The 25,830-nt window shown below is 48.3% G+C and overlaps 1 protein-coding gene across 11 annotated transcripts in view; it reads right to left on the bottom strand.

The window, feature by feature from the left end:
* Positions 1 to 18,969, bottom strand: part of FMNL2 (formin like 2) — a 153,757-nt gene extending 134,788 nt beyond the window's left edge. For 4 of the 11 annotated variants that reach the window (XM_052792450.1, XM_052792453.1, XM_052792451.1 and 1 more), the window contains exon 1: positions 18,682 to 18,969. In XM_052792450.1, the coding sequence (XP_052648410.1) occupies positions 18,682 to 18,798 (117 nt within the window). In that variant the 5' untranslated portion in view covers positions 18,799 to 18,969. The remainder of the gene's footprint in view (positions 1 to 18,681) is intronic. The other 7 variants (XM_052792448.1, XM_052792452.1, XM_052792458.1 and 4 more) reach the window with 2 other exon arrangements.
* Positions 18,970 to 25,830: the final 6,861 nt, after the last annotated feature.

Genomic DNA, 25,830 nt, shown 5'->3' with positions numbered 1-25,830 from the left:
CTGGCAGCACTAAGAGCACTGAATGACCCCAGCACACAGTTTCTGCTTTCTCACTGCTTGCACGGGTGGGACACCCAGCCTGAAAAACTGCATTCACAGTTACCAGACTATTTTGGTACCAGACCGGTACCAAAACGGACCCCGAACACCCTCTAGTACCAAGGTCACTGCATCCCGGCAGCCTTTTAGCATCTTCTGTTCACACCATCCAGCTAATTCCCCACCTGTCTTCCAGGACAGCAAAGGAAAGGCAGGGATGAAACACCGCGTGCCGTTATCCCTGAGCAGGGCAAGTCAGCTGCAGAGGCAGAGCCGAGTGCCAGGGGACATGTCACACTGAAACAGCGCTTCTGTATCCTCATGTAAAATTACTATTTCCTGGCAAGTGAGCTTTAAACAAAAGGCTGGGGTTTTTTTATTTCCGTGCCCCTGAAATAACATCTGCTTCTACCTCGTTCTCAGCTACAGTATCTATTCAGAAATAAAGAGAAAAACCTGTACTGTGGGCTTATTCTTTGTATTATTATAATATTACAGTCTTTAGAAAGGAAGCTTAGAGCAACTACACTCAGGCAGGGCAGTCTGAAGCTTACTGGGTAAAGAGAATTTCTCATCATCTGGAACTTGTGCACCAGATTCAAAAAACTATCAAGCTGTTTCTGACGTATGCCGTGCTGACCGCAGATGCTCTGCTGAGGCGGGACATCATCCCTGAGTGCTCAGGGCTGCACGCTGAAGAAAACTTATGCCGACTTTTAGACTGGTTTAACATCAGAAAAAATACATGACATAAAAACTTAAATATGTTTTCCAGATGATTTAACTAATTAAGTAAAAGAACAGTAAAAAACTCTATAGATCCTAAATCGTGTATGACTAAGATTACAAGTGAAATGGTTATTCATGTAACATAACCTCTGCACAATATGGTGCAACCATGAGCCAGGAAAAGATCCATCTTTGGAAAAGATGTTGCATATTAAAATGAAAGTTTTGTATTTTCTTGTAATCTGAGGGTTTGAGCACTTAGCAGAAGGAAGTAAAGAATCCAGCGTAAAACACTATCCAAAGAAGCCTACACATAGAGGTTTATAAGTACGGTTATTGTTTTATCTAAAGTAAAATAAAACCTTTTCATTTTACAGGAGCTCATATATAATACACTATATTCAGAAATAAATATCTCCTTACATAATAGGAATAGCATATAACATTGTAAACAGCCAGGAGTTGGTTTCACTCCTATATTTCCTGTTAAATTTATACATACAGTTACACAAAAGTCTGTCTTGCTAGGCTAACACCACGATTTATTATTCTGTCCTTCTTGCCAGCCCACGTCCAGATGCTTTTAACTGTGACAAGCATTGACTAGTTCATTGAAGTCTCTATGTTGGGTCTGTCTCAGGCTGAATATTCAACCCAAGACTTTCCCCTTTCTTCCAAGAGCCAGGTGAGGAAAAGTGAGTTGTTTTACACACATCAAAGGTGCTTTGGGGATAGCAAAAGGCACAAACCCTTTCAGATGAAACCTGATGGGAGGAGAAAAGAGAAGAATGGGGAATCAGCGCTTTACCTGACACTACTGGACAAGGACGGCAGTAACGCTTGTCACCAGACCTCTCCGTGCTCCGGCCACCAGCCAGCCACCCCATGACACCCCCTGCTCCCCGCTCCAGGCTCAGGGTATTTCAAAATGCTCACTGTGTATATTTCTAGCGCGAATCTTCTCTAATTTAAGAACGCAGACTGTTGTAGATAGAAAATACAGGCCAAATTCAGCCCTCAGCTGCATCAGTGAAGCTCTCCAAGAGAACCGTGAGTATTAATTTCATCTTACGCATCCAGACAAGGGAACAAAAACCATTTGTCCCATCTTGTAATGCAGAGAATTACCACACTTGCAAGGAAGACTGTATTTTTCACCGAGAAGAAGGAGCAGAGACCACCTCTGGAGTCCATCAACTCCTAAATTTGTCAGATTAGGACGAAAGATTAGATTTGCACCTACAGACACACAGCCACCAACAGTCCTCGCCAACCTAGATACAACGATTTCTTGCAAGTTAGTGCCTTTTGCTGCTCCTCACCCCCAGCACAACCAGACACCGAAATTTTAAATAAACTAAGAGCCCAGTTCTTAGCCCCAACACGCCCATGTATCCCTCTAGAAGTGGAAGAGCCTTTAACACCAGCAAAATCAGGCCCCATGAATGTACTGAAAAGCATCTTTCAGAAACATCAGTGCCACTCAAATTGAAAGCAATATCCACCAGATGTTACAAACAAGCCATACATTTCAGAGAGCACATACCATCAGATCAGGGGAATGACATTTGCTTCGCCCGATCTTCTTGTTTACACATTGAGTGCTCACATACATACACAGCCTCCCAGCAATTAAAACAAAACAAACAAACAAAAAAACCAAAAAAAAACCCCAAACAAAAAAAAACAACCCACAACTCATTAGTGTATTGAGACACCTGTACAAGGCTGATTTTTTGATGAACATCATCTCTGAGCAAGCTGACCCCATCCGCAGCCATGCCAGCCCAGGAAGGCGACGGTGTCCTCACGGCCGGGGTCCAAGGCTGTCCCCTCTCCCCGCCGCTATCTCCTGTGCCCTGAGCTGTGTCTGCTCCCCGTCTGAGGTGGCACAGCCTGATAACCAGCCACCCAGCCCTGCCTGACCTCCGCTCAGACCTGCGCCCAGCAGGGTCAGAGGAAGTGTTCAGGAGACACAAATCCTGCTTTTAAGACAAATGCGCTTCAGCGTTAGCCCATATCCGTGGGCCTGGCCGCTTGCAGGGGACCTGAGGGACTATTTTAACTCCTGGAGAAGCCTCTGGGATACAGACCTGCACTGGGCAGAGCCCACAGCTGTACAAATGCTTTTACTCCCTGGGGATGAAGCAGCAATGGCAGGCAATTATCCTAACAAGAAAAGGCTTGTCTTTTGATTTCTTATTCAGCTGAAACACTTGGTGACATCTTCCAGAGATCATAATGTGACATAAAAGTAGAAAAAATGGCATCACTGTTACATGAGATTTGCAAAAACATATGCTGCACGAACACATGCTATGAAGATGATGTGCAAACACCACTGGGTTCTCATGACAAAAACACAGGGACGGTGCTCAAAAAGCCTAGCTGTTTTGTAAGCTACAGGCTGCTCTGATCAAAAATAAAGAGGATGAAGAGTGTAAAAGTAATCCTAATGTGATAAAAACGTGGCATAATAGATCATATTGCTTATCACAGGACACACATCCTCAGCTGACAGACAAGATAACAGCATCAGTGAAGACGGTTAAACACCGCTTCCTTAAATCGCAGCATCCCCTGAAGAGGAGCATTGCTTCCCACAGCCACGCCAGCCTCCTGTGCATCTCAGGGTGCCCAGCGAGGGAGAGTTGCTCCAGCAAGTCAGGGGCTGGTGTGGCTGTGGGACACTTTATCATTATGATGAATTTTTATTATATATTGTCAAATTGCTCCCTGCTGCTCAAACGCACAGTATGCAAGAACCCTCCCTCCAGCCACCATCAGCCACCAAGTACACAAACTAGACAGAAACAACACAGTTCAGCCTCCTACTAATGCAAAAAATTTTGAACTCTGTTCCCTAATGAAGTGTGATTGCTCACGGCATGTTGATATTTCTTGAGCCGCATTCCCTCCCACAAAGTTAGAAATGCCTTCAAGATAACCAAGGGCAGACGGAGCAGGCTGCTCTCTAAGCTAGTTCCTCAGTCACATTTGAAGTGTCCTGTTAATGTAAAATCTATGCCTGCAATGAAGCTAGGGTGCCCTTCGCTTTTCCAATAAACATACTGAATGTGCCAACTCACCGCCCGGCTCCTCCCAACTTTTCCATGCAAGACCACAACACTTACCACATCACTGCATGGATCCACAAACAAAGCACAGCAACCCAAAGCCAAGTCTGTATTTAGGCCAGTGCTCATGAAAGTACAAAAATGCCTTTAAGGTTCCCACACAGGTAATAAAGAGTGCTTGCAACCCCTCTAAGAGCCCCGTTGAGTCTCTCCTGCCTCATAGGCCTGGCAGTTCAACAGGGGCGAAGGCCACCCCACCAGAAAGCACTGCTCGGTAGCTAGAAGATGCCACCTGGTAAAACTCCTGAAGTGTAAGATGCAAACGCAAAGACTTTAAAGATCTCCATCATTTTAAAAAGTCTCTGTCCTGTGCTGGCAGTTAACATGGCAGTAACAGCGATGCAACCACCACCCTTGCTGAGGACCAAACACCACTCTCAGCTGTGCCCAACTTTTGAGAAGCCCCTGCGGGCGGGACCTGCACAGACATCTCCAAGGATGGAGTTTGGCCAGAAAAATCCATAAATCTACTGATCTGCTCTATTTTAACCGCTGTCTAAAGCCTTTATTACTATTATGGTACGCTGAGATGCTGCAACAGCTGCTGATTCCCTCTCCTGTGATGAAAGGGAAAGCTTCAACCCAAAAATTGTTAATCAAGGGAATAAGCAGAAAACTCAAATTTTCTACTAATTGAAAGAGGAGGAAGCAGCCCGCAGCCAGGCCACCGGCACCTTGAGTAACTAGCAGCAACTTGGAAACCAAAATTAGGTCACTACTGTGCATTGGAGAGCCAGTGTATACAGCTTCCACAGAAGAACAGCAGATGTGTCCATGGACGTGGTATCACACAGCACAAGGTCAGCCATGCTAAAAGCTCAGCAGGATAAGAGCAGCCACACTCAAGGCCTTAATCAGTGTTTTGGCTACACTGCTTTACAGTTCAGTGAAAGACGCCCTGTTTTTCACTAGTATCTTTGTGAAAAAAGTTTTCGCTGCAGTGAACAGCGGTGCTTTACTCTTCACCAAAGAGTTAAAACACAGCTCTTCTGCGAGCCACCAGCCCTGCTGGGAAGAGCGGACTTGGGCAGATGCAAGGTATGCACTGCCCATGCAGAGCTGTCGCATGAGGACTACCTTCTTAACAAGTAATTCCTAAACCCACCATTTCTGAATAGGGATTTTTTTCTGTGTTATGAGGAGGTGGTTTTCTCCTTACACATCTTTTCTGTGGAATACCTTTATGGCACAGCAGTAGCAATTTGGAGCAGTATTAACCCAAATAATTTTGTAGGTTAATCTTAAAAATACTACAACAGGTATTCTTTTTTCTGTTTCAATGCATCTATACATCTATATGCTTGTTGACGTATACTGCCTGGGTTGTTTCAATACAAGAACCGTGCTTTGTACTGGAAACGCAAGTAATACTCTGGTCTACACGGGCTATCGCACCTCAAGAATCACCACTTCCTCAGAGCACCTAAAAGGGATCTGGTTTTAACATTTTACTGAATGCCTTACAAGTGCATCTAGATAGTTTTCACTCCACTTGCTAAACAGAAGGGATAATTCACCGTTAACAAAGATTCGCCATCAGACATAAAATAAACATTAGCAAAACCAAACAAACAATAGCTTTGAGCTTTCTAAGTAAAAGTACTTTTCCCTTTCAGTTGTGCAACCTTTTGTCTCCGAGCCAACCAAAAATTCACTGCCAGAGAAGAATTTCATGCTTAATCAATTTTTGCCTCACTCATGTTTGTAGGTATCTGAGTTCCTCATCTTAACTGAAAATCCAGCATGCTCGCGATGCACTGACTGCCCTCTGTAATTACTGCAGTATCTGAGGATGCAGGAGCAGTATCAGCACGTGAAAACTGCGAGCTGGTTTTCCTGCCCTGCTCTGTGAAACGGCGAATTCATTTGCATCACGCTTGCTGATGAAGGATCCTGCTGCTGCTGAACACGGAAGGACTCAGCTCATATGAACTCTTGCACAAATTCTTTTATATTCTAATTGAAGCACTTAATCTTCTGCCAAAATCCTTCTCTAGTACAGAGAAAGCCCACCTGCCTTCTGGTCTGAACAACAGTCTGGATTTACAGGCATATGCACAGCTTTATTTCTGGGAAACATCTCCGTTGCTCACATACCAAGCAATGGCCTACAAACAGAGAGCTGGACAACTGTGGTAACGATACGGTATGGTACCAACAATTTGCTGTACAGAACTTTTGCAGACTCGCTGTGTGCGAGAGACATGCCTCACTTAGGAGGAAAGGTCATCAGTCACATACCTGATCATGTAAACCTTCATGTGTGCTGATCTGAAAGGTCATTTCATTTTAATCTGTACAAAGTCTGAGACTTAGCTTCCTAAATTCCTCTTCTCCCATTCTTTTGCCATTTGATCCAAGTCAGCTGAATCTCTTACTTTTCATGAATGCATTCGGCACAGTAAACACGCACAAGGAAAACACTGTTGACTATCCATACTAGGTACTACAGGTTCTCATATAAAAGGATTTAAAAAAAAAAGAAAAAGAAAAAAGCATTTTCCCCCAGTGTTTTGTGTACATCATTCATCTGCTCACACATCTCTACATTAAAGAAGAAATGTCTTTCTTCTACTGATAGAAAACACAGAATTAGTTTTGAAGTCAAGATGATTCTTCAGACCCTCACGACCTCCCTTCACCCTCGTTTTCTCTCCTGAAACGAGCTCCCCCACAGCTCTGATACTGCCTTTACTTCTCCAAAAGAGAAGTCTTCTGTGTGGCACTGGTGCCATAGCACTTGGCAGAGTGTGCTCAACAGACTGCAGTGCCAACCAGCTTTTTCAGACTGCAGCATCTGTGGATGAATATAATCTCTCCCACCTTCATTTGGACTCACAGGCCAACTATCTTTGGAAACAAGCCTTGTGGTCATCAAAAAAAAAAAAAACCCAATCCAAAAAAACCCATGTTTCAATTCATACACGTGCATACACAAAGAGGGACAAAAACTTCATCTCACCTCCAGAATACAACAAAAAATGCAGAAGGTGAGAAGCAAACAAAGCCATTAACTCTGTCCCAGCCAAAACCAATACAAAATGAGATTTTTTTTTTTTTTTAAATACATCAAAGAGAAAAGATGCCCTGAAACACCAGAAAATAAACAAACTAAAACGCTGCTCTTCAGCTTCTGTGTAACTGAGCTAGACAAATGAAAGACTTTAAAGGAAAGCTGACATGGTTCTGCAAAGGTGACTTCAAAGAGCCAAATGCCAGCTGCCAGGTCCCAGATCCACACGCTAGCGGGAGAGAGACACAGCAGGCTTCCCAATGTGTCAAACACATGTTCACAGGGGAAGGCAGCCAACATTCCCATTTTCTTTTCCCAGGGGTTATGGCAAGTGCTGGGAAGTTGGGAGACATTATTTCTAATCTCTGTCCTGTTGCTCAGTTTTGGGGGGCTCACAGCAATGCAGGCTTCCTTTTTCAAAAGGTAACGAGTGTAACTCTCACTCCCTGTCTTCCCGTGCAGCACTGTGAGGCTTGTGAAAGATTCATGGACTAAAAAACGCCATGAAGTACAAAAGTTCTTGTTTTATTTACAAAAAATAATATTGTACATTTGCCACGCTTAGCTATTCATTTACATGATCAAGAGAACAGGCATTGTACTTGAAGCTCTGACACGGAGCAGAACTGTGTTTTCACAGACACACTGCCACTCCCCTGTGCGCAGGGAGAGGATCACTGAGAAGACATGACAACTCCTAGACTATTTTAAGAAGCTGCAATTTTCAGAGAACAAGATTCACAACAATTCATCAGTTACCTGTAAGCTAGATGCTATCGCAAAAGGATTAAAATTATTACCAACCGCTTCCTGGATCAATCCACAGCCCACTTTAATAATTATCACTACGTCAAATTGAGTTATTCAGTCTACCTGAAGAGTGTTGCTGGCCATCAAGCAACACCTTATACAAACACAATGAAAGATAACCTACAAGCCAATGCCTTTTGTAGGGGTGGCATACCAACCAACCCCACAATCCTCAAAAGTATGACTGCACCGTGCAATGATTTGCTTACCATCAGTACCGCAGTAAAAGTCTGTACGCCATATTTCATTTTGACACCAGGTGACACGCCTGCCTATGACAGCGGAACACAATTATTTAGATTTGCAGTATTAGTGTTATTATGTCCGAGAGAAGAGACAAATACAACGTTGACCTAATATATCTGTGAGAATGTACAGATACACAGAGCCTCTCATATACGCATGCAACATCAAAGCTCCTATTTGACCACGCTTTAAGTTAAATATTTGTGATAGTTAATTTATTTGATCTTCTGCAAGGCTCACAGAGCTGGGCAGAAAGCCCTTTGAAGCACTCCCAAACACACTGAGTTATTGGAAACGTTTGTCAGAAAACTGCCGTATAAACTCCGCCAAGGTATCTCCATCACTTCACAGACCCTTTCGATAACGGTGCCACCTACCTCTGCCGGAACAGCTGGCTTCAAAACTGCTGGAGGTAGACGCATGTTAATTCGTTTGCCTCTCTTATGAGATGGAAAGCAGGATGAAAGGAGTCAGTAGAGGGACATGCCAGAGCATTAGATGGATGAACAACCAGAATTTCTGGATTGAACAATTTGCTTCTTCATTTTAATTACTGGCTTCTGAAAGACTTCAGAAACTTTGCCAATTTGTGCAACCCTCTATTCTTCGCTTTTGGCCTCAACTGTAGGCTCATTTTGCAGACAAACAAGTAACAGATGTACAATCTATATTCATCCCAAGTCCTTTTATAGTAAAATGACTTCTGGCCAAATAATGTATATTTAAAAAAAACAACAAAAAAAAACCAAACCAAACACAAAAAAAACCCACTAATTCTTGTGTTTTAAGGCATCTCCCACAACACCTAAACACACACTAAAAAACCTAAGGCTTCTTCACATGCTCCTGGAGGCCTCAAGGATCTTCTGTCCAGGAGCAATTTCTGCCCTCAGCCAACACCCGCATGGAGGAGAGTGGCCAGAACAGACCACAAACATCAGAGAAAGCAAGGGAAGCTCTGTGGGCTCCTGCTGCCATCACCAAGCACTTCTGTCCGCTGGACCAGGGTATGATTTCTGAAAGGGCAGGAGGCCACAGTTAACACTGCTCTCTCTGTGTTGTTCAGGCAACATGACAAGAGAGCTCACATCTGCTAGGGGTTTTCCCGAGGATCCTTCTGACATGGGAGTTTTCTCCGGGGCACACACCAGGCTGCACTGGCTGCTGTCACCCAAGCAGTCCCAGCACATCGCAGGACAGTTCCCAGGGCAAACGGCCGCAGGGTGCCCGTGCGGAGGTGTCCCCACTTGCCTCTCCAGTGCTTCAGTTGGGAAGCGGTTGGGCATGTTTCCAGCTCATGATCACACAGTTGCTCTCAAGAGTTGCAATGCAGAGTCCTGGAGGTCCACGCATCACACAGTGCTCATCTGAAGACCATTCATTTCCAATACAATACGACTATTATGCTGCTTTATGAATATCCTCCCCAAATATATGTTTAACGCTGCGCAGTTACAGAAGACAAACACTCGTTATGTTAGAGATCCCATGGTAAATTGAAAACGAACACACGTCCAATTTCTACAGTATGTTAGTTATAACAGAGTATGGGCAAGTTATACATTATCCAAGTCTTTATGCAATGAAACACTTGCGAAAGGCAGTAAGACGTTATTTTAGGAAGAGACAACGCCTGGGACAAATTAATGCTTATATTTTCCAATATATCTGTATATAATGTTGTGCATCTTGAGTTATTAAAACTACAAAGCAGATGATCAAGGTCAAAATAATCAGTGCAAATGAAACAACATTCAATTAAAACAGGGGTGCACATCACGCACCTTCCGCCACCTACGGATCTGGGAGCCCTTGCAGAAGCAATTGGGAATACAGCATTTCTCAGTGCCAATGCTATGTGGGTAAGAGCGCAGCCCTTCAGTTTCAACTGATGCCATCGTATGAAGTCCAAGCGCTAAAAACCTGCTCGTTTTACTACAGGGACCCTTCAGAATTGAAACTGGCAGGATGCGATAAATGGGAAATTACTGCTTTTTAAGCAACAGCAGCTCAAAGTGCTTTTACCTGACTGGCAGGCGGACGCCTTTGGCTCCAGTGATGCTGCAGCTCCTAACTGCTGAAGGCTTGGGCTAGATTTTTTTATTTTTTTTAAACACAATTCTAAATCAAACTGAATGAGTTGGTGTCACTTATTTCCTATACCAAATTCCCAAACGGACTCTTCCAAACAAACAAAGAAAAAAACAAACAATAATTCAGCTCAGTTTGTCTGAAATGTGGCTGCACATTGCTCGCTGTGGAAGTCTTCCAGGGGCTAGAAACGGCTGCTTCACGGCCTTCGTCTGGAAGCGTGTTTCAAACTGTTCCTCTCAAAACAGGCAACACACGGTTTTGCTCCTCAGCTAGTTTTAAAGCCTGATCTTTTGGTTACCAAAGAAAATCACATTTACCTCTCTCACCAGTGAGAAAACCCTCCGGAGCGGGGCACATTCCATCCACAAGCGCTCCCAGGGGAGCGACCACCACCCTGCAAAGCCTGTCTGAAACAGCCGTGCCTTCTGCTGTCATGCACACCTCCCAAGGACACAGCACCTGAAAGGGACTAGGAAAAACAACTGCTTCTCTTGCGGTTTTCTTTATGGCTTCCTGCACTGGAAGTATTTTGATCCTGATCATAATGTGCTTAATTCAAACTCAAGAGGCAGCCCAGATGCTTTAAAAATAAACTGGTGCTGAAGAGCGTGGCTACATTAGCATATTTTGCATAATTCATTTCATCGTGCTGTGGAGAGCTCTTCAGTTCCCGCTCCGTGCAAGGTCACGATGGCAGCACACGCACGTGCTCCTCCGCAGCTTCCTCTGGGCAGAGCCGGGCATCAGCCCTCCCTGCCCGACCGAATCAAGCCGAGGAGGAGGTCTGCAAGGGAGGCAGGGGTGGCTGCACAGATGCTGGTGTTACCTCCAGGCCTGCTTCACTCACTCTCTCCTGGAAGACCACCCTTGAAAACTATAAGCAGGACAAAGAACTTAGCAATTTTTCAAATAATTTCAAATTTGCAGTTTCTATTATCTAAGAACAGTCTACTTAGGAGTACTCTGTTAGCACCTTGATCTAAAAGGAGCTCCAAAAGAGTCAAGGTGACGATGCCCTTTCACATGAAGCTTCACATTTGGTTAGGCACAAGTCAGCTCACCGACATCTGCCAGACACATCCCTTCGCACGCCAAAGCACATCAGCGAGCCACGGTGTAAACAGCACTAAACTCTACCGAGGGACGTCACTGAATCCCAACAACAACTTGGGCAGCAGAATCTGCAGCAAAACCGAAGAGGTCGATTTAACTTCCCCACACTACAAGTCAGCATTGGGCATCAGTGCCAACGTGGGACCATTTCATCCGGGCATAAGTAGCGATGGTGTCACTGGAGCACACACCGGCCCCGTGAGACCCTTCCCGGCCACCTCCCGCTCACACCCACTCAAGAAGCTGCTGCTCAAAAGCAAGAGTCACACACACATTGCAGAAAGACCAGTAGTTGGGTCAGCAAAAAAAAGCAAAAGCAAAACCGAAATCAATCACAGGGATTTTCCACTCCTAAAAACGAACAGTAGCCTGTATTCATTCTCACTTCTCTGTTACCGAGTTGGAAGAACAGCAACAACGCTGACAAACAAGCAGAAATGCTGAAAGCTCAAGACTAAAAATGTATTTGGGGAAAAGGCTGGAACTGGCACTAGGTTTGCCTTTTAGTAACAGCCCAATGACCAAACAAAATTGATCAGAAAGTGAATGTCAAAGCTTGGTTTCACTTCAGGATATACTCCAAGGTACAAATAATGAGGAAATAACCCCAGCTACTCCTGTAGGGTCTTTCATTCCCTTAGCTAAGAACTGACAGACCAAGATGACAGATGTAAACCACCTTTTCAAACAGACTGGGGGGGGGGGGATTCTTTTATTCAGCAGGTGCAGGCCTCAAAATGAGAGCAAAAGACTGCTCAGACCCTGTTAAAAACAGAGGCGGTGTTGATCCGAGACGAAGCACCAGACCAGTCCCTTTTGCAAGTGTAAGGAGCATCCAGCACCCAAGCCCCAGCAGGGAAAAATACTCCCCTTCTTCTCTTAAGTAGCCATACAAGCAAAGGACATGGGTTGATAATTAGCATGGATACCTTCAGACAGCTGTTTTATTTTAAAAAGGATTTGGACTCTTTAAAAAGTTGCCTGAATAATTTACAATCTTTGCCGAATTATGCAAAAATATAATAAAAATAACAAGTACCACCATGTACTTTTGAACAAACATATGGGGAATATCAAACGTGTTTGTTTAGCTTTGTGCTTCTGCTGGGTTTTGATTGGGGGGGGGGGGGGGGTCTGTAGATAGACTTTAATAGCTTTTCACACAGCATGAAAAGCTAAAGTGATTTTTTTTTTTTTTAAATTAAAGCCTAAAGGCAGACTCCAGTGGCTCTAAGTCATTCAATCATCAATCGAAAACAATTCAACAGCTACTGTTTTATTTAAGACTATCTGGTAAACTCTGAATTTCATTTTGTGTCTCTCAAATTCTTTCCCAAGCGTCACCCATTACATACAGTACCGCAGAAGAGACCATTTAACACCTCAGGGCCAAGTTTTGCATGACCTTGCTTGTGAAGACAAAGTAAAAAAAAAACAAAAAAACCCCAACACCTTCATCTTGCACAAAAGGTTAAGGAAGTTGATAGAGATACTTGATAAAGCTTCAGTGCACCTGAGGAAAGATGATGGTGCAGGTTTAAAGGCAGGGGGTCTGCTAGCTCGTGCTCTCCGGAGGAATTCAGCACCCGCAGGAGCAATCTCCCCGCGAGCCCAAGGGTCACCGCACACAAGCCACCCCAGATGCGGGCGCAGCCAGGGTAAGGACCTTACCCCACCAAGTGCTGTGCAGAGGCCTGTCCCCTCCCCAGAAGAAACACGGGACTTTGGCCACCACGCACAGCAGCTGCGGGGTCCTCCCCGGAGCCCTGCACGGCACGGGAGCTGCAGGTAGGAAGCAGGGTCTGTACTGCAAAAAAAAAAAAAACAAAAAACAAAAAAAAAACCACCACCCCGTGCACACCTGAAGGAAAAAAAGTTAACAACCCTGCCAAGTTCATAGATGCGCATGTTTCTCACCCCATTTTGTTTGATTGACCTGTTGCTATTCACCTTAGACAAAAGCACAGTGTAATTTGGAAGGAAATACGACATGATGATGGGTTTACACAGCACGCAGCACAAAAACAATTAGGAAACCTCTTTGCCGTCATTACCATAACTGGGTTTGCAGATTCAGGCTCTTGCAGCCACCCAAGGTGCCCCTGCCAAGCACCCCCAGAAGCAGCCCCCTCCTGGGACAGCCCAGGCCCTTTGGAGAGAGGGAGAGGTGAGGCACAGATCCAGCCCAGCTGCGTGGGCATCAAACAGCGATCCCTTTCACCTGGGTGTTTTGACAAAAAGCCTACTACTTTCTCTCAGGCTATTCGGAGCTTATGAACAAGTGACACACGCGGTTTGACAGAATGGGTTCATACCTCCATCATTACAGCCCAATAAATTAAGGAGATAATTTTGTATGGAAAAATGGCACACAGAAAAATATATGCTTCTACACCAGCTTAGCCATTTTTTAAGTCTTCCGGGTTTCCAGGATCTGAAATTAATATCAGGAATGTGACTAACTTGCTATTAGCTAAACACCCACCACAGTATCCTTCTATTCTAGGCACTCAAAAAAAAAAAAAAAAAGTTTTACAAAAATATTCTCCTGTGATGCCTAGGTGGAAAAACTTAGAAATGCCATTTACTGATTTACAAGGCAGCTTGACAGATGTGTCACCACCAAGTACTACTTCACTCTGTGAATTCAACCCGTCAGAAATACATGTATTTAACAACATGAGTTATTAGATTGTTTCTTCAAGTAAAAGGTGTCATTGCTTGAATCATTTAAACTAGACCTTGAGGAAAGAGCCCAGTGGCAGAAGCCTGTCAGAGATGAGGTCTGAACGAGAAAACACAACAGGTCTCTTCAATATCTGAATTTTAGAAATCTCCTTTTCCTGAGGGTGGTTCCTAAATGTAATTTAGCATCTCAACTTCCATAGCATTGCCTTCAAATTCCACAAAAACAATACAAACTACGCCTGATATGAGAGTACAGGATCTCAACTGAAATTTGTCCCACGAGACTTCTGTTAAATTTAGGAATTACAACAAGGAATCCAGTGCCCCACCAACCCCACTGAAGCGAGGGAACCAATACTACCTCACAGATATCTCCTGCAACCATGTCATGCTCTTTAATGATCTGCAGACTCTAAACCATATATATTATAAAACAATTCATAATATATTTGATAGAGGATTAGGAAGAGGAATGGAAAACAGCTGTGAAACATTACAGAGTTTTCACACTGAGCTTTCAAATTCCTTAGCAATAGACACTAAAACTCCCTTGACTGGTATGGAAAACGATGCTCGGACAAAATCCACTGTGAAGAAGGAAATTCTAGCGGGACGAAGAAGTTCCTATTGGCAAAGCCTTGCGTGCATTCAACAGAAGCAGAGCTGACGCCCTGCCTCCAGGTAGGTACCATCACGTTCAGCCGAGGACAGAGCACAGCAGGGCTGGGAGCGGGACGGCAGAAACACCTCCTCCTTCCACGCTCCCCTCACCCTTCAGACGCTTCCCTCCGTCCTACGGGACCGGGCACAGAAGAGTCCTTTGTAAAATGAAACACCACTTGGTGGGGGTAAGAGGATATTTCCTGCTAACCTCACCGCAGATTTGTAATCCAGCAGTCAAATTATGTCAATCACAGCTCATTAGGCAACAATTTACCCTGCCAACTCTGTCCTGGCTGCTTCCTCCAAACCACGTGTCATTTGCAAACGTGCAACCCCGTTACCAGTTCAGAGAGAGACCACCCTGCTCAGGAGCTGGAAGCCTGGCTTCTACCCCAGGATCTCCAAACTCACAACCCGCTGCATCGGATAGCGGTGCCATAATGTCTACGGATGCATTCGGCACACTTGGTTTGCAACGGCGCTCGCACATGCTGAACAATGGTTTCCTATGCAATAAACTAGGGTTGGTTACCAGAATTTGTGATTTATACACACTTGCCCCATGTGTCCGTATGATAAAGCCAGGAAAAACATCCAACACAGCTGAGGAGGAAAAGCGAGCGTGTTGGGGAAGGGACAGTGGCAGGAGGTTGCTGCAGACATACACCCCAGGGGCTGTGCCAGTGCTGGCAAGCTCAAAGTCAGTGCCAGAGCCGGGAGCTGGCTCTCAGTTTATCCGGCACCCCTCATGGTAAATCAGGAACTTGGTGGCAACAACCCACCGCCACTTCCCTGGACTTTACACTCTTGCATAAACCTGAAACTAAGGGAATTATTTCACATGTCCTACCAAACAGGGAGAATTCACATCAGTTTGAGGGGATGGAAAAAACAACGCTTAGCTTACAGACAGAAACCTAGATCTCTCTTGGGTTATCCTCCACATTTTTCTCCTTGAAGTACATCCCATCAAATACGATGTCTTCCTGAAACACAGAGACAGACCCCGGTGCTCACCAGCAGAGACGAGTACAAATCTCAATGCAACAAACAAGCCAGGGAAGCACATTTACTACACCAGTTCCAAAAACAGTACCAGGAGACACAGAGCCACAGGGAAAACCCTCTCATGTTATCTGCCCAGCAGACGAAGAGGTGTAACGCAGCCAGCCTGGCATCGCTGTCCTTCACCTCGGTCAGGCGCCGCCACACGCATGCTCAGCGCATCCTCAGTAATGCCAATGGCACCGTTACAGACCGGAGGAGCTTATTAGCACAGTTAGATTTGAGAACTTCACCAAAAAAGTGTGACCTGGAGCACCTCCCATCATCTCCTGCAATTTATGCACCTCAAACCTCAAAGAGCGAGGCTAACCAAGGAGGCAGTAAGGTGACTCTGCATGTTTGAAGTGGACAAACTACTTCACCAGAGACCTTCCTCAAGACTAAGGCTGCTAACATCCCAGCCAATGCAAGCTAGCGCACATATGCATCACCTCCAGGCGCACCGCTGCTCATCCACCCCCTTGCCGAAGAGACCACAGAGCTCCTAGAGAAGATCAGGAGAGTATGTTCGAAGCGGCAAAAATAAAGCAGCCAACGTCACGGCACTTGTGGTAAAAATGTGGCCAACCCGCGCTCTCCTCATGGACATGCACGTGTTTTAGAGGGCTACGGCTCACTGTGCTCACTGGTTCTGCACAAGGAGAGAAGAATAAAACTTCAAAATATTTTTGTGAGGTTGCACAGGAGTGACCTTCCTTTCCCGCATGGCCCCACTCCTTACATATAGAAATGAACCGCCTAGCATGATGACTGTATACCTACACGCAGCTGCGACTCAACTGAGCTGCATGTTCATCAATGTCAAAAACAGTCTTGAAAACTTCATTAGCGGTACGAAAATAGCTACTGTCAGCAAAGCCCGTCGGGACCTCACCAGGGCTCTCCGAGTGTGCGAGCAATGCTTGTGCCACGCTAATTTCTTAAGACAGCATGCAAAGAAGGTGAGATTTAGTCCTATAACCTTCAGCATCTCCTTCTTCATACTCTCATCTCCTGACTAATCCTCTCTCCCTACAGAAAATACTCCTCATCTTTTTTTTCCCCCGACCGCCATTCCTATCTCATTAATCCCTGCTGTTCTACTGCCTACCCCATTCTGGAGTTTGACCAGTGGCACAGTCATCTTCCCCTCACAGCCACAGAGAAAACAAAATAATAACAGCCTAGAAGTTTATTCTTTCGTAAACTGGTCAGATATTTCCTGGAAGCTGCAACAAATACCAGCCATCCCCGGCTGGCTCCGAGAACAGGCTGAAGGCAATTTTTGGCTGTTCCAGCAGTGGTGTTTGGGCCCCATCTTGCAGCTCCTCCCGATGGGAGCAGACCATCCAACACCCCATTTGTACAGATATGCATCTGCACGGCCTGCTGCTCCCTCCAGCAAAGCTACAGCACTCGTCCTCTGACCCTTGGTATAAGTCCATCTTCCAAAAACAGATGCCATCTACTCCTTTCAAGTACCTCAAGAAATTACAGGCGTGGTCCTGTTATCTCCTGTATTTACGTTACACGTATCTAACGCGCTCTGCTTTCCCAAATGATGACTCTTCCTTTTACTGATCTAATCAATCGGTCCTAACTCAAAACCACTAATTTTCTCCCACAGACCACGCACGTAAATTAAGTTAGGCACCCTTTTGGTAGGTTAAGATGAATCAGGACTTGATCCTGAGCCATGTGCTGCTTGTGGGGGCATCTCCCATCTGTAAAACGACCACGGGTTTCCCTGACAAGAGCAATGCGAGATCAGGCTTTTTCCACTGTGCCTAATAATCGTAACATCTCACTCGCCATTTGGCTCATCAGTGGGGGTTCCTGGCTGAATAGGCTTATTCTTTTCTTAGACATGATAATCTAATTGGGTCTAACCAGAAATAATCCCCAACACACACCAGTTTGTGAATCCTCACTCAGCACCGGGAGTATTTCAAATACCAGGGGGGTGGCTCTAGCATCTGACATGGGAATTACTCTCGCAACAGCTTGCCTCGCTGGGTTTCACATGGCATTACGGGGAACGCAGGGCACGGCACGCACATGGGTTTTATTCGTCCTCCTCCCCCAGCTTCTGCTTTTCACGTAAACGTTGATCAGAAGTAAGCAGGACACAGAAGAATAGGTGGGTCGCGATAACCTACTCGCACGACTTAGATACGCGAAAGAAAACAGGACGTTTGCCCCAAACGCTCCCATGCGGCACCAAGGGAAGCACAGCCCTTCCCTGGGAAGTTCTCCTGGGAAAGCGATCCCAAACGCCGAGTCCGTCGCGCTACTCAGGTGTGGGGGGAAAAAGAGCGAAAGAAAAACCAGAGCCCGAACAGAAACGCCGGCAACCCACAACCAGCCCCGGGTGAACCTCACACGCGTGCCGGGGACGAGGGGTCGGCAGGACCGGCGTGTCCCGGAGCGAGGGGGCAGAGGGCCCCACCGCCCCGCAGCCGGCCGAAGGGCGCGGGCCCCTCTCCCGCCCGGGCTCCTTGGAAGCCGCCAGGCCGAGGCGAGGCCCCACCGAGTCTCCCCCGCGGCCGCCGGTTCCCTCAACCGGCCCGCCCGCTCCTTCTCCGCCGACGGGCCGGTACCGCCAGCGAACCGCCGCGGGCTTTTCTCTCCCGCCGCTTCCTCACAGGTTCGCCCGCGAGGAGGGGCCACAACCCGGCCTGGGGGAACCGCCTCGGCTCGGAGGAAGGCGGCTGTTTGAGGGGGTGGGGGGGGGCTCCCGAGACAAAGAGCCGCAGCCGGCACACACGCTTTGCCCCCGCCGGCCGCGGCCCCGTCCCGCCGCCCCCGGCCGGGCCGTGAGGTGGCGGGCGGCACCGCCCCGCCGAGCCGAGCCCACCTGTGCCGCCGGCCCCCGGACGGGGCTGGGGCGGCCGCCGCTGAGGGGGAGGGGGGGGGGGGGGGGCAGCTCCCGTCCCCGTCTCGTAACTTTTCCCCGGTTCCCAGCCGCCCGCCACCCCACGCACACCCCCGGGCCAGGCGCGGGGACCCCGCAACTCCTCCTCGGCCCCTCCGCGGAAGGCCCGCGGGCGGCCCCGGCGGCCCGACCCGACCCCGCTCCCCACAGACAATGGGGCCGGTACTCACCAGAACGACGGCGAAGCGCTCCTCCAGCTCACCGGGCTCGGGCATGGGCAGCTTGAGGGGCACGCTGTGAGCCCTGAACTCCGTCTGCTGCGAGTCCACGCTCCCCGCGTTGCCCATGGCGGCGGCGGCGGCAGCGGCGGCCCCTCCGCGCTACCTCCGCGCTCCGCGCCGCCGAGCCAGGCGCGGGCTCCGCGCCCCGCGGTCGCCCTCTAGCACCGACGGCGGAACGCCGCGCCGCCGCCCGTCATGGCTCGCCGCCCTCGCCCTCCCCCCGGGGCGGGCTCGTTACGGCTCCGGCTCCAGCTCCGGCGGCGGCTCCCCCGCATGCCGCCCCGCACAAAGCCCCGCTCCGCCCGCCCACCTCACCCCCCGGGCCCGGGGCGCGCTGGGACTCGTAGTCCCGCCGCCGTCCGGGGAACGGGGCGGGGGGAGAAGGGAAGGGGCCGGCTGCGGACCCTCGGGGGCGTGGGCGGGAAGCGGGGGCGACCCCTCGGCGTCCATTTTACCTCACAGCCTCTGCGGCCTTCCCCATCCAGGCTTGCCACCGGCGACCCCCGGGCAGGAGCCTGGCGGGGTTTTGGGGGGGCCCGGGGTGTGTTACCTCCAGAGAGCTGAAGCGGTGCGGGTAGCTGGGCTGATGGAGACGCTGCCTCTGTTGGCTTCGAGTCAAGGGGGAAGCGTTCACCCACACTGAGGGGATTTCGGGGAGTCGCTCGCCACCCCTCACAGCCCGCGTTCTTGATTTACTGGAATCGGAACGAGGGGACAATAAATCTCCCTAGGTTCAGGGTGACACCACCCAAACAAATCTGTAATCGAGACAACGCCGCCTCGGTCTGATCGGGCGGATCGTCCTTCTCCCAAGCGTTATCAAAACCGCCCGCTCTTCAGGTGTTATTTTCCATTTCTTTACCGTTGCCTGCAAGTTCTCTCCAACACGGTGTTTAAGCATCGTGGTGGTCCCACGCAGACCCCATGAATGTTTTCATCCGGGCCATTGGAAACGCCAGCCCCAGCGGCGCGGTACCTCCCTCCGGTTCGAAGAAAATTCCGCAGCTCATCTTGAGATGCTATTGACCCATTTGGGTGACTGTGCTGTATTGCGCTTACATTCGTTTTATTCTCCAGTCCAAGACCTAATTCCCCTCCTGTCGCCCCCCGCCAATCCATATCCCACTGTCTTATATTAACCTTGGGTTATCCTTCCAGGGAAGAGCGATTTTCGCTCAGCTTTCGCCTCCGTGACGACATTCCTGCTGCTGTTTCTCCTCCTGGTCACCGCTGCCTTCAGTCCGTCCGTGCTTTGGCATCCCAGCGCAGGGACGCGCGCGTGCACCGCTTTGGTGCTCTGCGTTGTGCCAGCTCACCATTACGGATAAAATTACCAACATCATTAAAGGCTTTCAGTGATTATCTGTGAAGTTCTGCCTCTTGCTGCCAGCTACTTCAGGAAATTCGGTAAATCTCATGAATCAAGCTACACGATGATTTACTAACACTGTTACCCAGCGGCCGGCGGTAAACGTACCAGCTCGCTCTGCAGTGGGATTTGGCCAGAGCTGTAAATTTCTGCTGGGATGTGGGAGCATTTCTGGCTTTGCCTGGTAGGAGATAGTACCTATCCACATGGAGTTTAATTGGGGGGGGGGGGGGGGGGGGCAAGAAGATAAGCATGATTGTTTAGAAAATGACCATTTCTTAATTTACATTACCTTGGATGACAATTGTGCTAGAGGCACAGCTTATGAAGCTGCCACAGAAGCAACGCGTTGGGAGTCATGTGCTGCAACACACGCCATCCTGCAGTCGAAACCCAAGGAAGCGACAGTAAGCTTTTCTCTGTGTGTGCTCTAAACCCACTACTAATTAAATGCACTCATTCTAATTAAAAAAAGACATAATACGTTCATGACTGGGACAGTGAGCGACACACCCTGTCCTGGCTTACACCCCACCGGGGCACCTCGCCCACGGAGCATCAGCCAGCGCAGGACTTGGCCCGGGACCCCGAGCGATGCTGAAGGTGTGGATTCCCGCTCCGTGGGCGCTGGGGAGGGTGCTATCCCAGGGACAGGTCAGGATTTCGTACAACTGCTTTGTTAAAAGCCTAAAATTCTTGCGGCATCCTTAATAAATAAAGTTTTAAAACCCTAGACAGTTCTTAGGAGTTAATAACAATGTTATTGTCAATAGTGAAGGAAATAGTACTAGATACTTTGCCTCATGTCTTTTATCTAAGACGATCACAATTCTTTGAAAGATTAATTAGTTAATTAAGCTTCACAACACTGCTGCGAGATAAGGGAGCATTAGACTATCGCAGATAACAGATGAGGGTCAGGGTACAGGGTGCTGAAGACAGTCTCTAACCAAGGATCCTTCACTCTCCCAGCAGCGGATCGCCAGCCGTGCCGAGCATTCGCCACTCCCCGGGACTTGTGTTGCGGAGCAGGACCTCCCCGACACCCCAAAGGGGTCCTGGGTGCGCGGGGCTGAGCACCACAAATCAGAAATCGCCCACCGTTATCCTCAGCTCCCTTTCAAACCCAGCAGAAAACGTGGCACTTAAGCATCCCAGACACAACAGTTGTGTGGCATAGGGAAGTGTTACTTGCTTTATATTGCATACGGGAAAGGGAACGTGACACAGCTTTACAAATAAACCTGAGTGTCGCTGTTAATTACCTACGACAACAAACTTACTCCAATATGAGGAGTCCCAGCATTTTCCCAGTGAGTAACTCCCACCGTGGAAGCACTCAGGAGCCTTAGTTTTCTGAATCAAGGGGAAATCATCTCAGCATTTTTAAGTCCCTCTGGACAAAGGGAGACATTCAGGGACTGGGAGCCGCTGCTAGCCACACATACCTGGGAAAGGTTAGGGTAATTGCAGGGCAAACTGGCTTCTTTGGCTTACATTTAGGCAAGAAGCCAAAGGCAGCTCTAAATCATGCTATAAGGCATATTCAGTTCAAAACCAGACTTGCAAAATTTTTAATGAAACTAACCATCCATACAATTGGTGCCTGTTTAACATCAATGCAGTAGTGCAAAGGAAAGGAATTCTTTTAAGAGAATGAGATGATTTTTGAGCAATTTGTTGTCGTCTGTAACTGGGATGTCGACATTTGCAAATGTCAAAATTAGTATGGCAGCGTTGCTAAATAAAAAAGCTACTTAGCTGGCTGACGCTTAAGCTAAAGGAATTATTCTGGGATAAAAAATTAATAAACAAGACCTTCAGTTTTACATTTATTTATTTAAACTGAATAACCAGCTACACAATGTGTAATTTACAGAGCTCATCCCAGGCACCTGGGCGATTCACACTGGGTGATTCCGCTCGGGAAGTCATTGTCTGCACTGGGGTTGATGGCTGTACCAGCTCTGCAAGGGCTCCGTGCCACGAGCATGTGTGGAATTTCACTGGAGAACGAGACAAATACTTCTCAGCCTTTACTGAAGCTAACTGGTACCTCTGTTTGTCACCGAAATCTCCACATTAAAACAAAGCTGGAAGTTTGGGGCCGAGTCTTTCTTAAATTCCCCTGAACCGGTGCCTACTTATCTATCTATGGAAGAAACTCTGAAGGGAAAAGAAGCTTGTTTTATGAACCCTCATTTTCCCCCAACGCTCAGCATTTCAGACAGATCTTGAGCCGACATTTCAGTGAAGCTCCAGGTGACCTGATATAATGTTCTTAAAGCTGGAGGGTCAGCATCAGGCTTTAATAAATAGCTAGATCCTAGCTCAGCAGTGGCAAAGGCAGCATTCATTCATAATAAAGATGTAGTGCAACCATAAACTTCATTGCAAGAGCTGAGTAGTGTACACTTGAGATTATCGATTGCAGCACATGAACGGCTGACCTTGCCTAGAAGACTACAGAGGACTTTTTCTGTTATTAATGCAAAAAAAAAAAAAAAAAAAGGCTGCTTTCTGAAAACAGTCTTCTCAAGGAAAATCTTCTGCAGGGATTTCCTGATGATGGGGAATAAGTACTTGACAGTCTTTATCCTCATGCACATCCACTGTTAAAGAAGAGGCAGTTTCACTTTGGTTCATCCTGCTTTACCTAGTACAGCGTATCTGCTATCTGCTTCAGGGCCTATTAGTTTTTTATTTATAGCAATTTCCTACAAGTACCAGAAACCTGCCTTATCTAGCCTCAACAGATTGTAGAAATAAGTTGCAAAATAATGGTCAGGCCTGTTAGCCTTACTGTTATTGTACGTTATCTTAGAACAGCACGTATTATGTTTGAGAATTAATTAAATACAAATCTAAAAACCACCTGGAACCTGAAGAGTTCGCAGTCATTCTGAAGGACCTTACCGATCGCCATATCGACATCTTTTCTACAACCACCTGTACGTCAGCACATAAAGCCTCGTCAGCTTTGATCCTACCTTCTGCCACGTAGGTGGGCCTGTCTGCCTGTCTTCTACTCTCTCTTTTCATGCCTGTGTCCACATCCTCATTGCGCAATTGCTGTTTCTGCATCTTGTGCTGAGATCTGGGCTTGCGATAACAGATGGAAATGCTCGGTGCCGGTACACCGAGTTATTAGGTTCATATCTTATTAGCCCTCTGATTTTTCTCTCTCTGCTAGAAATTAAATTACTAACTTTGAATCTGATTTACTTGCAGCAGCTACGCTCTGGTTTAACTGTGCTGACGTCCTTAGCCTCACTTCCAACCCTTGTTTGTGTAGATCAGATGCAGCTTCATCAAAGCGTACCGTGATGGCAATAGCGATGAGATCAGCCCCCGGTTTCTGCTCAGGACTACTCCTCTACCAGCAGCAAGCACTAAATATCACATCCAGATCTCCTACAGGAGGGTGCATAGAGTTACGCCCGCTTAATCCAAGACCAATCGATCCTTGCAGTCTCGCTGCTGCTTTCCGAGGCGTGGGGACAACTCCCAGCCCGTGGTACTGGACCGACGAGCCTGAAGCCAGGCTGCGTGCGAGCCCAGCACCGAGCGTCTGACGACACACAGCAACACGCAAGAGGGTTAAGTGCGACCCTGACGGTACCTACGAGATGTTGCTTTTTTCCTCCGCTTTGCGGAGAAGTACCACGTGGAAATATTTAGCACGATGATTTTGCGTCTTTCTTCTGACTTTTGATTTCTTCCTTAAAAATCGGTAGGTTTAATGGGTAAGCGAGGGCCACGCGTGCGAGGGCAGCGTGGCACCGGGAGAGCGGGTCGAGAGCTCTCTCTAGTCCGGAGAGCGTGATTTTCAGAGGAAGCTTAAGCAGATGCGTTTAGCAGCAAAGCTGCAGTAATGGCAAACAGCCCCGTTTCTGCCACTGCCTGTTTACTGACCTGGATTTCTGAGAGGTGAAGTAAGGCCCCCAAACTCATTTGCCATTTCTCCGTGGGGCCCACGCCTGGTTTTCTGCCCGCTCACGAGGTGGAAGGCAGAGCTGCGGAGTCAGCCTGTCCCACCTGGCTGACTCAAGGGCAGGGCTTGGACCACAGGCGTTATCTGGTTCCTTCAGGCAGGGACCCGGAGCCCGACGCCGTCCTTAAAGGCTCGTGCCTCGTCCCGGTCCTGGTCCGTGATGCTGCCGGCTGTTAAAGCCAGCGGGGAGCCCGGTGGGCAGCCCACGGCAGAGTGGTCTTTTTTTTTTTTTTCTCCTTTTTGCTTCTTTTTCCCCTATGCGAGGGAAGGGGTGAGCGGTCGGTGGCACAGCCTCCCCCCTTCCCCTCTGCTGCAGAGGGAAGCCTGGTAGGAAGAGCGGCTGCAGGATCACAAGACCACGACGGAGGTCTTCTGATTATTGCAGCAGCTTTTTCATCAGTCCTGCTTGGACTCTCTGTCTCACAGCACCTTCCACCTTCGCAAACACCCTGTAGCTGCAGAGGTTGAGAGCTGCATTTGAGGGAATATGTCTCCCAGGTGCCCTCGGTGGCACCGTACGGTTGAGTTGGACCTGGGGGAAGCATGCGCGCGGGACCCCCACCTTCCCCTCTCTATAGTCCGGCACAGACCGGCAGCGCGCCAGCCCCAGATCAGCGCTGGAATGGCTCCCGGGAAAATACCTCCGGCGATCCCGGCTCCCTTTGCCTCCCAGCAAGAAGCAGAGGAGGGGTGCTGGGGGCCACCCTGCTCCATCACGACCCCCGGATCTTGGCAGGCAGGGGCAGTGTGGGATCCTGTTAATTTTTAGAGGGAAGACCGCGCTGTTTCAGCAAAACTGGGATTGTTCTCCTCGGTCGAGTGCAAACCTGCCTGGCACCACGGGCTGCTGAGGAGCCAGTGCAGTTTATTTTTAGCAAAGCTCAGATAATTATTCTTCTCCGGACTGCTAGTCTGAATGATTTGCTACAGTTTGGAGAAAAAAAAAAAAATCAGTTACAGAAAACAGCACGAGCATTTGTTCTGTGGGATGGAGTACAGAGAGCGTCTGCTTTTAAAACATGTCCCCCAGAGAGGCACTTACAAACACAGGGTGCTCGCTCATCTGTTATACTTCTCGAAGAAATCAATGCAGTTTAAGGCTAAAATTTTCCAGGCACTGAAAACGAGAGGATACAGATTCGTGATCCTCACTCAGCCCGTATCTGTGTGCATCAGAGAAGCTCCCAGGACGTGCGCTGACCGGGAGATGCTCGCACAGCGCACGGGAGGTTTGCTGCTGGGCTGCCCGATGGAGGAGGTGAGCTGCCGAGCAGGGTCTGGGCGCTGGCAGGCGGCTCAGAGCCTGCAAACTCGCCCAAATGAAAGCAAAAAGCAAGCCAACAAAGCTGAGCCAAGGGGACATGGGGGGGTCTCCCCAGCAGGAGGACCCCAGCCAGCACACGACCTACACACCCTGCCTCCTCCGTCCCCCTCCCTCCCACCTCCTCCCAGCACTTTGCAAATAATTTGAGCGTTGTACTTTAAAACAGGGTGCAAAGGCTGAGGCGGAGGATCCTCCAGAAGAGCACCGGACTGTGAAGAGGTACACCTGGGGCTGGAGGGCATCGAGCATCCCGTGCGCTCCGGAGCCCTCGCCAGCGTCCGGAGGCTCCAGCCCCCGGCACGTGCCCTTCCAGACCGGGGTGGTGAGAAGAACCCGTGACGGCGACGCACCGGAGCAAGACGTGGGATCTCCGCGTTCGGTCTCACGCCATCTCACTCGCAAGCAAATGTA

Source organism: Harpia harpyja, chromosome 7 (assembly GCF_026419915.1).
Source record: "Harpia harpyja isolate bHarHar1 chromosome 7, bHarHar1 primary haplotype, whole genome shotgun sequence".
Classification (NCBI taxonomy): domain Eukaryota; kingdom Metazoa; phylum Chordata; class Aves; order Accipitriformes; family Accipitridae; genus Harpia; species Harpia harpyja.
Note: the sequence above shows the minus strand (reverse complement) of the source record. Positions and strands in the feature narration are given on the sequence as shown.